At 43.0% G+C, this 13,015-nt stretch overlaps 1 protein-coding gene across 1 annotated transcript in view; it reads left to right on the forward strand.

The window, feature by feature from the left end:
• LIPI (lipase I) overlaps positions 1-13,015 on the forward strand; it is a 170,390-nt gene that overhangs the window by 118,537 nt on the left and 38,838 nt on the right. Inside the window, exon 8 of the mRNA XM_069204123.1 lies at positions 12,843-12,954. Coding sequence (XP_069060224.1) covers positions 12,843-12,954 — 112 coding nt within the window. The remainder of the gene's footprint in view (positions 1-12,842; positions 12,955-13,015) is intronic.

Raw genomic sequence — 13,015 nt, forward strand, 5'->3', positions numbered from 1 at the left:
AATTGGGTATCCAGCATTTGCTGCTTTTTCTCATAAAGGCATTGCCTGTAATTCTTACGTAATGATTTAATCTCTTCTTCCTGGGCACTATTTATTGAATCATTTTAAAATGCGTGTATGGTTCTATTGAGCTGCCTTTTAAGTAATGACATTTCTCGGCTGGTAGAAAGGTCTGTTGAGGACTACAGACAGCACTTGAAGCAGGCTGGAGATCTGCCAAAGAGTTTAGCAAGTTGTTAGTTAAATCTGACCATGTTTCCATTGAGATTGGAACGACCTCTGCTGTAGCCAGCAGATATTCTTGTATTAACTTTGTCATCAGAAGTTCTAGTTTAACAACACACCTTCTGCTCTTGACTGGCTCCAAATCCACATGGTGGCCAATTATGATTTCCTTGTGTAAAGGAGCAACCTCCTGGTGAAGAGAGCATTATAGTATGACAAGGTCGCTTATTAGATTGTGGTAGATTTTAAATTCCAACAACCAATGGAAGTGAATCGGTCCCCACAGATAGTCTAGAGTTGCCAACCTTTGGCATGGCATATAGTCAGTGCCATGATCTGTATTGCTCCTGCAATTCAAGGAGTGCAGCCCAAGTGTGTGGAGAATGGAGGACAGTTCGATGTTAAGCTTCCTACATCTGGAGAAGGCAGGAGCTTTTAGCAAATGGATGTTCCATAGTTTGTCTTCAATGTCCAGCCACTCCTGCTCATTCAAAGTCATTAACAGGTTGTTATTGAAGTCGTCAGCTGTTAGCCATGTAGGTCTCAGACGGTTCTAGGTGCCAATTAAACATTGAGCAGCTGAAGTGTTACATTTGAGTTTTTTAGTTCAGCCAAGATGGAAGTAGTAAAGTGTTAAGTCCATGAAGTGACCACATACTTTTGGCATAATTTCCAAGAGTTTATTCCCATAGGTTAAAGACCATCAACCCATACAGGCAGCTCCAGTAACTGACACAATATTCAAACCATACCCTTAAATCCAGTGTGAGATGCTTTGTGCTGTCATTAATGACCTTGACACTGTTCTGGACACCTACACAACAATGACATAGGTAGTGTCCAGTTATAGGTAATGAGACAAGTAAGCAGATCGTAACAGAAAGCCCAAGTGATTGTGCACATATATTAAAACACCACTGGATGGGCTGCCTCCCTTAGTTCAAATTAATGCTGGAGAGTACTGCTCATTATGATTAACCCAGTGATTTGAGCTAAATTGTCAAGTCTCTTGTAAGCAAATTATTTTGAAGGAAAGTAAATGATCCATATATTCGAGGGAGAAGGTCAGAGTCATATAGCCTAAGATAAGCCATGAACAGATCGTTAACGATGGTGGCGATTTACCTGGGTGTGTACTAGAGCTGGTGAGGGACTTAGCCACCATGGCCTCAAGACTGTTTGTTAGTTGACAAACGCAGCCGACAGTCCCAAGATGTTTATACATAACTAAATGGTTATGGAGTGAGATAGTTATCAATTGGCTAATTGTGCCTCACATGACTGACTTCTTATGATGAACACATTTTGAGGTTTTATGATCCCTAATGGACTTGCTGCTGAGTACGAAAATCGATGGCTATTTAGCTGTAGTGTGTTTAACAATCCTTGTACCCCATTACTCCACGTCTTTCTATTCTGTCTATATTTGAGAAGCCTTTTTTGTCAAAGATCGAATTTCAGTTCTAATGTTGCATTCGTCATTTTACCTTTCCCTGAGGGCAATGTAATCTGTGTCCTTGGTAGTACTGTTACTCAGACTTGGGATGGCGGCAAATAACTTCAATAAATTGCCTGTTTAGTATGTCAACACTGCCCCTGGTATGTATTTAGGGTATAGTAAGACACTTTTATGTCATTCCCAGCTAGGTCAGCTGGGATGGTCCTAGAGATGGAATCCAAGTGCCCTACGATGTCCCTTTGGCTGCTGGTCTGTGGATATGATTAACCATCCTGCTATCGCAGAGAACTAACGGTAGCATACAGCCTAGGGAGATTACCCCACAGCTGGCATTCATTGCAAACAGCAGTCATTGCCTGTGTCATGAAAATTAAGATTCAAGATGGATAATTCAGAATCATGCAAGTTTCTGGTTAAAGTGCTGGAAAAGTGACTCAATTGATTGTCCCCAGCAGCTGTCAATACCTGCGTCAAAGTTTGAGATTACTCACACACCTTCGGCACAGGGCTAGGTTTGGGCTACTACTCAGATTGTGTGGCCTGAGACGAAAGACACTTGTTGATAGGCATCTTCGTTCCTTCTTGTTTTGCCAAAACAGAAGGTTCCACTATTGTGTTCTTGTCTAAGGAAAAGGAGGGTTCTGTAGGGGTGAGTAAATTATATGGCTGCTCTACTACCCCTAATCCAGTGCTGTTGGCAGCACACAAGGCAATATTAGGAGACATCAATTCACTATCAGTGTTATTTGGGCCTAGACAGGCTTGGAAGCACCATGCTGGTATCCTGGATTGAAAAATGTAGTGAACAACTTTTGTTGTGACATCCTTTTTTTGCCTTTTTATTGAGTTTTCTCAACTGTTTTTTATTTATTTTTTTAACGTGATTGGTACATTTTGAGACTGCAAGTTATGGCAGTTTTAGTAGGAATCAGGCTCATATGTGACAGGATGTACTTCAGCGTTTATGGTTATTTGAATTTGTTATACTCTACTGATGGTGACATTTTCTGCTGCTATTGCCACCTCACAAACATGATGATTTACTTCTGCTAGTCTGTGTGCCCTCATGAACGATTCACATGGGTCAAGGCCATTGGCCTCCTGTCAACCACCACTGCATCATCAAGGGGAGTCTAGAGGCAGGTGGACCCAATTATGTATGTTGTACCTCTTTTACAGATTTTTAATTAGAGATGTCATCACCGATGTGAGATCTGCCAGTTTTTCTAGAAGGTGAGATAAGAGAGATATGACTTCAATATCAAGGAATTATCTGTGCACTGTGATATTAGAAAATTGAAGTTGATAGCTTTGGTGTAGACAGCCAGGTTTTCCAGGATAAAAACTTGGTCATCTAGTTTATCAGCTGCAATTCAGCTGCTCTACCTATTGTGAAGATGTTATTTTTTGTCATTAATTGCCTCCAGGCATTCTCTTGTACAGTCAAGAACGCGGGTACAAATTAGAGTCTGCCAAAGGTTGTGGGATGAAACATTAATTTTGAAGAGGCATCAGTGATCTAGACTTGAGTCCTTGGAGGCACAAGGTTCTCATTGTGGTGGACTGTGTCACCCACTGGGAGAGTAGATGATTGACCAGTTCTGACAAAGAAACATGAGGGTTAATCATTTTCACAATGGGATACAATGGAATTATGTCCACTGGTAGAGTTTCCAAAGGAGAATTTATGGCAGAACTCTCAGGTTGCTTATCCCACATTAGTAACTCCAAAAATGAACATTAGCTTCCAGTGGCGGGTGTAGTATGATTGATCCTTGAGATGATGAGACCCTACTGTCCCTCTCTGATCCTGAAGCCCCTATGGAGCATCTGGGATTGGCTGTGATTTCCTCCCGTAGGATCAAACTTTTGTCATCAAATTAAATCATACATAAAGAGTGATCTTTTGAGAGAGGTGACACTATATTTGCCTTCCTCTCAGGTGATACTTTTCTGATTTCATGAGGCAGTTTATCAGCCAATCTTACGGTGTTCAGTAACTTTGAAAGTAACGTAGCTGGCAGGCTTGAAATTTGGGCTGAGCACTCACAAGTCAAAATCAATGAGGGCTGTATGAAATTGAATCCTCCCCGATTCACCTTTCTCATACTTGCGCTTACACTTTTTTTAATGTCTCTTTCTTGGCCACCAGATGTCGATGAGGTTGTTGACTCTCTGATTGGTAACTGCATCATATCCAAGGCAGGGGGTCCATGGGTTGAGTCTCTGGTAAATCCTATAGAGGTGAGGCCACAGGATTTTTTTTCACTTGGGTCTATTTTTGTTTGTGTTTTTGCCCCTCTCTTTGTTATTATTTAAGATCGTAGTGCTGCGGGTGTGCATTTGAAGGCAGCCGTAAGTGGGCTGAGCTGGGCAAAAGTAAGTTGAAGTGAACCACAGCACACAGCTTCAGATTCCAGGTAACACTGGGAAATGCTGATCCTTTAAAAAAAAAAGATTGGTTAGCCAAGATGAGGATATTTAGGGCCTGAATGCCTTTCCTTATTGCCCTTCTCACCCCCACAATTGAATCATGTCCCAGTCAATTGGTGTGTATGACGTGCCAAATCTGCTTATAAAGACAATCATCCCTGCTGTCTATCTCCCTGTTATTTTACTGCTCCAAAAGACAGCCGATCAGGCTGCCTCACTGATAGCAGAACGAGCAATCATGAACACATTGTGTCCGAAGCAACCCTGGGCAAGTGCAGGAGCTATAGGTACATTCTACAATACAATCACTTAAAGGGGATTAAAAGGATATGAACTGTGTGAAGAATTGATTACCCACAAAGATACCAGCACTGGGCAGATTAGTTAAAATGTTGCCTTTTGGCACAGAGGCCATATTAATTGAGTCCAGATTTTCAGTTAAAACCAGAGCAGTTAAGAGATTGGTGTTATAAGCCGCACCTACTACTAAGCCTGCTGCTTCTGCACCACCAATGGTCCACCATGTGTCCCGCCTGTGTAAGCTGTGTGACTGGCTCCTCATCCCCGCTCTCCTCTGCACTCACCTGGGTGACGGGTACAGTGAGCAGGAGAGCGGGAGACTTTTGGCCACACTTAGGCAGCAACCGGCCAATGATGACCGGCATCAACCTCAGCAATAGCTCCTGGACAGCAGATGCAAAAGCCAACACAGTCTCGCCTCCCTGTTCCTTGAGCTTAGACCTCAGGAAGCCTAGCGATTTATGCCCAATAATAAGATGTAAACAGAATCACTTTTTCACTCTGATTTATAGTGTCATCTTCTGAAAATCTCACACTGGGACACTACACCATGGAAGTACACTGTGGCTGAGTAAATACCGGAGAGCGGAGTGGCATGCAGTTGTAGGCCTTGATCTCTCTGACAAAAAGTGTGATCTTGGCCAAGAAAGAGCTTGATCAAAACCTATCTGCATGAGTTTACTTCACTGTTGTAATGAGGGAAGACAATGTTTAAAAGGAAGATAGCTGATGCACGGATTGGTAAAAAAAAATTAACCGGGATCTGGTACCATCACATTTAGACATTCTTCTTGCTGTTTAAAGTTATTGCTTTTGCCCCTAAAATCAACATCATTTTCTCTATACCTTTTCATTTCATTTTATCACTTTATTTTCCATAGTACTGTTTTTCTGTGGTCTTGGTACTGTTTCGTTCTTTTCTTAGATAATTTGTATCATTGTTTTCATATGTATTTATAGTAATCTAAGCTAAATTATCTTGCTTTCATACTTATTACTCACACTGTTTTCACTCAATGATTTGTAGGTTTAATGAGCTAATGAGTCCTCGCTTTTAGTGTTCCAGGAAAAGTTTACAAAGCTTGTGTGACATGGCCACCAAGTCTCCTGTTTCGAGAAACTTGGAAAACACAAAATTGTGAGATGTGCTGTAATACCACACCATTTCGTTTTCCCACAGACACATTTTGTCAGATAAAACCTGGTGAAACTCTGAGGAAAATTGCTCAAGTGCGGGAAAAACTTGCTGAAATCGGTGCAAAAAAGCACAGATTTCTATGTCATTGCCCATCTGGCGAAAACAGCACAATAACAACACATTGAAATCTGATAAGGGGTAAAAGACCGCTTTAATAAAACAGGTCTGGTAACTATAAAAACAACCTTGGCATGAAGCCTAACAAAACTAATTAATGTCCTCACTAATACATGAAACTCCACCTAACCCCACTCCCACCCTCTAATAAAATCCATCGCCCTTTCCCAGATCAACCTTGTCCCAAATCTAGTACCCCTTTGCCCTAGTGTCCCCTTCCTATTGTTCCCCTTGCCCCTCAATCCCTTTGGACCTTCTCAATATTCTTGCCCTCTCCTTATGGTGTTTCCATACCTCCTCCCACCCACTGAAATTTCTCTCATCTCCACCGTACACCAGAGCATTCTACTAGCGGCAAAGACCTAATAAAAATCCGACCTAACCTATTAAAACAATAAAAAACAGAACCGATTCCTCCAAAAACTGTTTTTTTAAATGACACTTACCCAACAACGCAGCCATGAGACCCCGCAAATGAACCCAGATATTATAATAAAAGAGAGCCCCAAAACAGAATGCTTCTATTAAGGGAGGGCGGGATGGGCTAAAAAACAACCATGCCCTGACTCTGTGGGGTGTGACATGGCCAAAGAGGATGCCCACAACCTGCCCACCCTATAGCCTAACTGAAGCCCAACCCCAACAACACCTATACCCAATCATATATACCCGCGTAGTGGATTGCACCACCAATGCCCGATATGGCCGGGGGAGACCGGACAAGCTCTTGCTCCCCCCAAGCCACATCGGGTGAAAACTGTGCAATAACAACACCATGAAACCAGAATAAGGGGTAAAAGACCACTTTAATAGAACAGGTCTGGTAACTATAAAAACAACCTTGGCATGAAGCCTAACAAAACGAATTCATTTCCTCACTAATACGTAAAACTCCACCTAACCCCACCCTCTAATAAAATACATTGCCCTTTTCCAGATCAACCTTGTCCCAAATCCAGTACCCCTGTACCCTAGTTTCCTCTTCCTGTTGTTCCCCTTGCTCCTCTATCCCATTGGACCTTCTCAATATCCTTGCCCTCTCCTTATGGCGTTTCCATACCTCTTCCCAACCACTGAAATGTCTCTCATCTCTGCTACCTAGGAAAGCTCAAAGTTGTTTTACTGCCCCAACAAAAAATGATTGCCCTAAAATTCTGAAATCCCACAATAGTTCACCCAACAATTCTGCAATCTTAAGCCTAAATTCTAAAATGAAGAACCATTGCCCAAAAAAGAAAGATGGACCCCTTCCTGCCTATCTAATGATGTATCGTTATGTACTATTTCAAGATGTTGTAACACAGAAATACATTGCTGCCGAAAACCCTTTCATCTTCCTATTCACCTTTCTCCTTTGCTTCTTAATCCCCGTAAAACTCCAAGCAGTTCTCCAAAATCTCCTCTTTATCAGCTCTGTCAATAAGATGTGAGTAGTTGACCAACCTGAAATCACCCTAGTCAGATCCAACTTCATAGCTTTAAGCGGACCTATTCCGGACAAATGAACTAAGTCATTCTCCCGCTAAGTGACAGACCAACAAATCAGGGCAAAAACCATTTGACAATCTTGTGTAAAGAATGGACACAAGCTCTCCCCACCTCATCCCACTCTTCCCTTTCCAAAGGATCTTCACCCTCGACCCATGAAAACTCAGCTGCCTCCCAAAAGGCCTTGATTCCGCTTGTTTAGCTGCCCAGTGCATGAATGAGTGCCCAGCGATCCATACCAATGAACCTTCTGCTTGGGGACCAACCACCCTACCTGAAAATAAAAATGAAATTACCCAAAGAAAATGTGAAAGAAATAGCAAAATTCCTCTAGACATTAGCCTGACCTAATCTAATATATCTACTAAAAACATTGAGGCTTCCAGTGACCAAAATCCATTATCCACTTATCGCTCTTACCCTCTTTTCTGGCATCCATGGCCGCTGCAATGCAAAAAGAATGTATACCGTACACATTCTGTGGTATTCCCAACTTACCTAATGAAGCCCTCAAGACTTATAGCAGCTGGAAGGTAATTAAGACTGAACCATCTTCATGAATAAAAACATATTCGCTCCCAATAGGAAGAAAGGCAGATGAAAGCACTAACCTGCAAGGCACTGGATAGTCTGGCTAGGCCATAGTTTTAAACAACACCTCACGGCCCCGAAAAACATTATCCATTTTAGACTATCCCAACCACAGCTTCAAACCACCCTTGCACATACTTACCTGAAAACGTCGTAAACCACAAAAATCCCTTGTGCCCAATAACTCATAAACTCAAAAGCACTATTATAAAGCCATGGCATACACAAGATAACAAAGCTACTGCACACCCAGATGAACAAACTTGGTTCAAAATCCCTAAAATGTCCTTTAACATGGCTCCAGATATAGGGCGCCTGTGATCCAAACGCACCCCCACAACCCAACCGGCCACAGTTCTTCTACAAATTTCTCCTTCCATTGTATCATAACTCTAAAAATACTCACCAAAACATGACACACCTGCCATCTTACTTGATATGGTTACTGCAGCCAAACCCATATCAATCTGGGTCATAATGAAACGAATGGCATCCTCCCTCCTTTTATCGTGACATATAGGGACCCTCATCTCTTTTCACTGCCACAGACTCAATAAAATCAGCCGAAGCCCGGTCATATGATCTCAGCGTGGATGGAGCAATGGATTGTCGCATCAACTGTAACATCCTTGCTTTCCTAGTTCTCAAAGCTCCACTGGCAGTGTCGTCATCAATAAATCCGCTCTCCTGAGCCAGGCCACAGAATCTATGCCACGGCAAATGAGATAGCTCATTCGCAATATCATTATTCACACCAGGAAAATAACAAGCCTTGAACAAAATATTAAACTTTAAACAACAAAGCAAAAATATATGCAACAGCTTCAAGACTTTCTCATCCCGCACTTTTTGTGAATTGACCAAACTGACAACTGTTTGGTTGTCAACAATGAAAACAACTCGCCTGTTCATCAAACATTTTCCCCACAGAAACTGCGCAACCACTAAAGGAAAAAATTCCAAAAATGCAATACTGTGGTGTGCTGATCTCCAAGCCTCAGGCCACTGCTCTACCACCCAATGCACATTCTATAAGACCCCAAAACCATGTGCGCCTGCAGCGTCAAAAAAACTGTGCACCTGCAACTCGTCATCAACTGACAACATGATCACACCATTGAAACTGCTCAAAAAACAAATCCACATCCTCAAGTCCGCCTTAATACCAGCCTTAAGGCGATTTCTATAGTGCCTCAAAATTGCACATTTTGCTGCAAAGCCAATCCTCCTAAAAGCTCTCCCAACTCTCACCACATAGCATGCAAAGTTCAAATGGCCCAATAAAGCTTGCACCTGTTGTAACTCTAACTTATCTTTAGAAACAAAGAAATCAACTTCTGAAACTTTTCTACCAGTAAACTAACCTCCAAGTTCACTGAATCCAACTCAATTCCAAAAAACGTGATAGAAGTAGAAGGGCCTTCAGTCTTATCCAGAGCCAATGGCACACCCATCTCCTTAATGCATTCCTGAAAATCCGCGAGACCTCTGATACATAAATTGGAACTCGATTCACCTACCAGGAAAAAATCAACTAAATAGTGAGTGACAATCCTGAAACCTGTCTTTTGCTGAAAAAAACACTGTAAAAATAACTAAAAGTTTCAAATAATGAACAAGAAACCGAACAACCCATTGGCAACATTCTATCCACAAATATCTGCTCATCAAATTGAATCCCCAATGATGAAAAGTCTTCAGGATTAACTGGCAACAATCTAAAGGCAGACTGAACTTCTATCTTTGCCATCAAAGCATTCCTACCACAAGTCCTGACTAATCTAATAGCCTCATCCACAGACGTGTAATGAACTATGGAATCCTCTTGAGCAATAAAATCGCTGACCGACTCACCAACTGGCCATAATAGGTGATGAATCAATCTAAATTCACCTTCTTGCTTCTTCAGCACAACTCCCAATGGTGAAATAGTCAAATTAGGATTAGGCCAAAAATCAAATAGACCGACTACTCTACCAGCTATTAACTCCTTCTCCAATTTCCTCCTTACCACCTCTGGCCTCTCAGCATCGGATTTCAAAGTTTTTGGCCATCTGTGAACTCTCGGGCCTTGATAGCATAACCTAAAACCTTCCAAAAAAAACCAATACAAAAACTTCACCTCATCTGCCTTTGTATAGAACTGCAACCAATAAAACAAAATTGCAAAGTTAATAGGAGTAGGGCCCTTTTCCCACCAGCTGCTGGATCTGGCCCCTCACCCTGTCTCCCCCACCTCCGTTTGCCTGCCACCCCCACTGCATGCCTCCAAAACACTGAACAAATGGATATTTCCCTCCACAATTGGAGCAATTGTGTCTAAACTTACACTGCATGAACCCCTGTTAAAAAACCAACAGGAACCATTTTGGGGAAATTGACCTCTGGTGGAACTACGCACCCCAGCTTGGGTTGAAAGGGCTTATAAGGAACTGGGAGCCACTAGCTGTGTGCAGCACTGTGGCCATCTTAGAAGTAAGCAATTATTGCATCCAAAGCTCATTGTCAATATCACCCCACTCCTTATCTGGAATAGTGCCATCCAATTCTTCATCATGTCTAAACCAACCAAAACCTCCGTAGTCCATTTGAGCCCACCTAACCACATCCATTTAATTAAAAAGAGAAACACATCGCTGTCGATGCTTCTCGCAATAAACACTAGCAAATATTAAAAATGCAGAAGTCAAATTCTCAATTGTAGTGCCCACTCTTGGTCTCCTTGATAGTTCTCATTCCTCCTCCTTAGAACCTTCCTTTGCGTGTACCTCTCTGTGTAAGAACTTGAAAACATCGACAAACTCACCTTTACATATCTTATCCTTCATGGTTTAGGTGAGATGCACCCCTAAAGGCATCAATACCCACATATACGGCAACTTTTTATTCCTCACACTACCCTCACCTACCCCATCCTTACCTGATCACCCTGCATTCAAGTACCTTACCATCTGAATTACCAACTTTTTTGCTGTTATCATTGATCTTTCCTTCCAACCCTTGGCCATTACTATCCTCCTTACTCCCCAAAATCCCCAAACCCTTTGATGTGACTGCAGTCGGAATGCTACCCACTGCCACTGACACTAAACGGACCACCCTTACATTATCTCCTCCCTGCCCCCGTCTGCTCCCCTTTTATTCTCACATTTTCAAAATGATCCACCAGCAGTAGCCCAGATATTCATTTCCCCTTTACGATCGCTCTGGACTGTCCTGACTGTCAAATCCTGTAGAACACCAAAACTCCTTTCCTTGTTACTCCTACCAACCTTCACTTGTTTGATTGCCTTGCCCACTGTCTGCTCCCCATCATCCTCACAAATTTCACCCTCCTCGTCTCCTGATCATCCTCATAATCTAAGGTTTCATCATATATTGTAAGCCCTAAATTGCCTAAGTCAGCGCTGCGGCTGGTCATTGGCATCTCTCTGCTGCGCGTGTCTCCTGAATCCTCAGATTCACCAGGCCACTCCCTTGAATTCGGGTCGTTTGTTCTGGATGTCACCCTCTCTTCTGACCGCTGTCCAGAAGGTGCCCAGACCTTCACTGATGTCACCAAACTCGATCACCGTCCTCTGTTGGACCAAATCCCCAGTGCCATGGAGCCCCAGGGCATTGTCACCCCCCCTCACCGTAACTAACTCAGCCGCACTGTACTGTGGCTTAAAGCCCAAGCTTTTCCCCCGCAGGCTGCTTTCATCAACCTGCACCTGACGGAATCCCATAAAACTTTCCTCAACCCTTACTGTTTGTTTGTCCATACATTCAGGTCTGAAAACAAATTCAACTGGCACAATCCTAACCTCATCAACCTGCCATCTCTGTACTTTATTCACCACAGGGCTGACCCACCAATGTAATATTTGTAATCCAGGGTGTCCGGCAACCTTACATTGCTGCTACTGACCACAAACAAGATCACCAGTCTTGAAATTGCCTCTGTGCACATCGGCTTCCACTTTTGAGTCTGATATCACAATCAGCTTGTTTAATTTTATGGGGGCGGCCATCTTTGCTGCTGCGCCCCATGGTCTTTCCTGTAATGAGTCAGGCAGGTCCTCTGCCTGTCCTGATGCAGAAACCATGCCTTCCTCTATTTCAATGCCCAAGTTATAGCACAAATGCTCATCAACGAACTGAGCCACCAAGCGATTCAATCTGCGCACCACACTTTTTCCCTGAGGGCCTCTGCCTCTACCCCTCACCTGCTGCCTCCTGGACATTCCCATGCGATGTGGCAAAGTATGCATCCCCATGTGGAAATTGCTCGCCTGACATCACATTTCCTTTGCTGTGACACACGGCTTCATCGATCATGCGGTCAGATGAGCTATGCTCCTGCCGGCCTGACACACTTTTCTGTTTGTATTTTTTACTGCTGAGAATAGGCGAAGCACATGGTATTACGGCCACAGCAACACCCTCAGCAGAGGCTTGCCTTAGCCTTTTTAAACCCACCCAAGCCTGCTCTAAAACCCCGCCTTCAATAAGTCCTCCATACCCTCCTCCATTAATAACTTTACTGCCTCAAACACGTTATTACCCTGTGCCATTATCGCAATTCCAAATATTAAAATGGAAACTAGAAACAAAACCGAAAACTACAAGGGCCTACCTCCTACTCTCAAAAACAACCACTCCCTGATTCCTTGGGATGTGATACATCTAAAGAGGACACCCACACCTCACCCACGCTATGTATAGCCTAACTGAAGCCCCACCCTAACAACACCTACACCCAATCATATATCCCCGCGTGTGGATTGCAGCACCAACGACTGATATGCCCGGGGGGAGACCGGGTGAGCCCTTGCTTCCCCCAAACTCCCATTGCTGAGGGGAAGTTGTGCAGCATTCAGCCATATCGAGATAACTGACCACTGCAGTACTCAATGCAGAGCTCCTGTACTAGAGGTAATGGAGACCTAAGCAGAAACATTCAAAAGGTAATAATTATGCCAAGAATGCAAATAAAATGAGTCACTCGGGCTGTGCTAATGTCATCATTTTTTAATTACTCTTTAACAGTGTTTCACTACTTCTTGGACATTACTTCCTGGAACAAAAGTGTTAGAAGAGGCTACATCACCATTAAATTAATGACCAAAGAGGGACATACGACAGAATCAGTCATTGATCAGTAAGTTTTAAATGATTGTATCTATACAGGGTGATTTATGGCGTGCAAGACTGGACACGTA

This window comes from Pleurodeles waltl, chromosome 8 (genome assembly GCF_031143425.1).
Source record: "Pleurodeles waltl isolate 20211129_DDA chromosome 8, aPleWal1.hap1.20221129, whole genome shotgun sequence".
NCBI lineage: Eukaryota > Metazoa > Chordata > Amphibia > Caudata > Salamandridae > Pleurodeles > Pleurodeles waltl.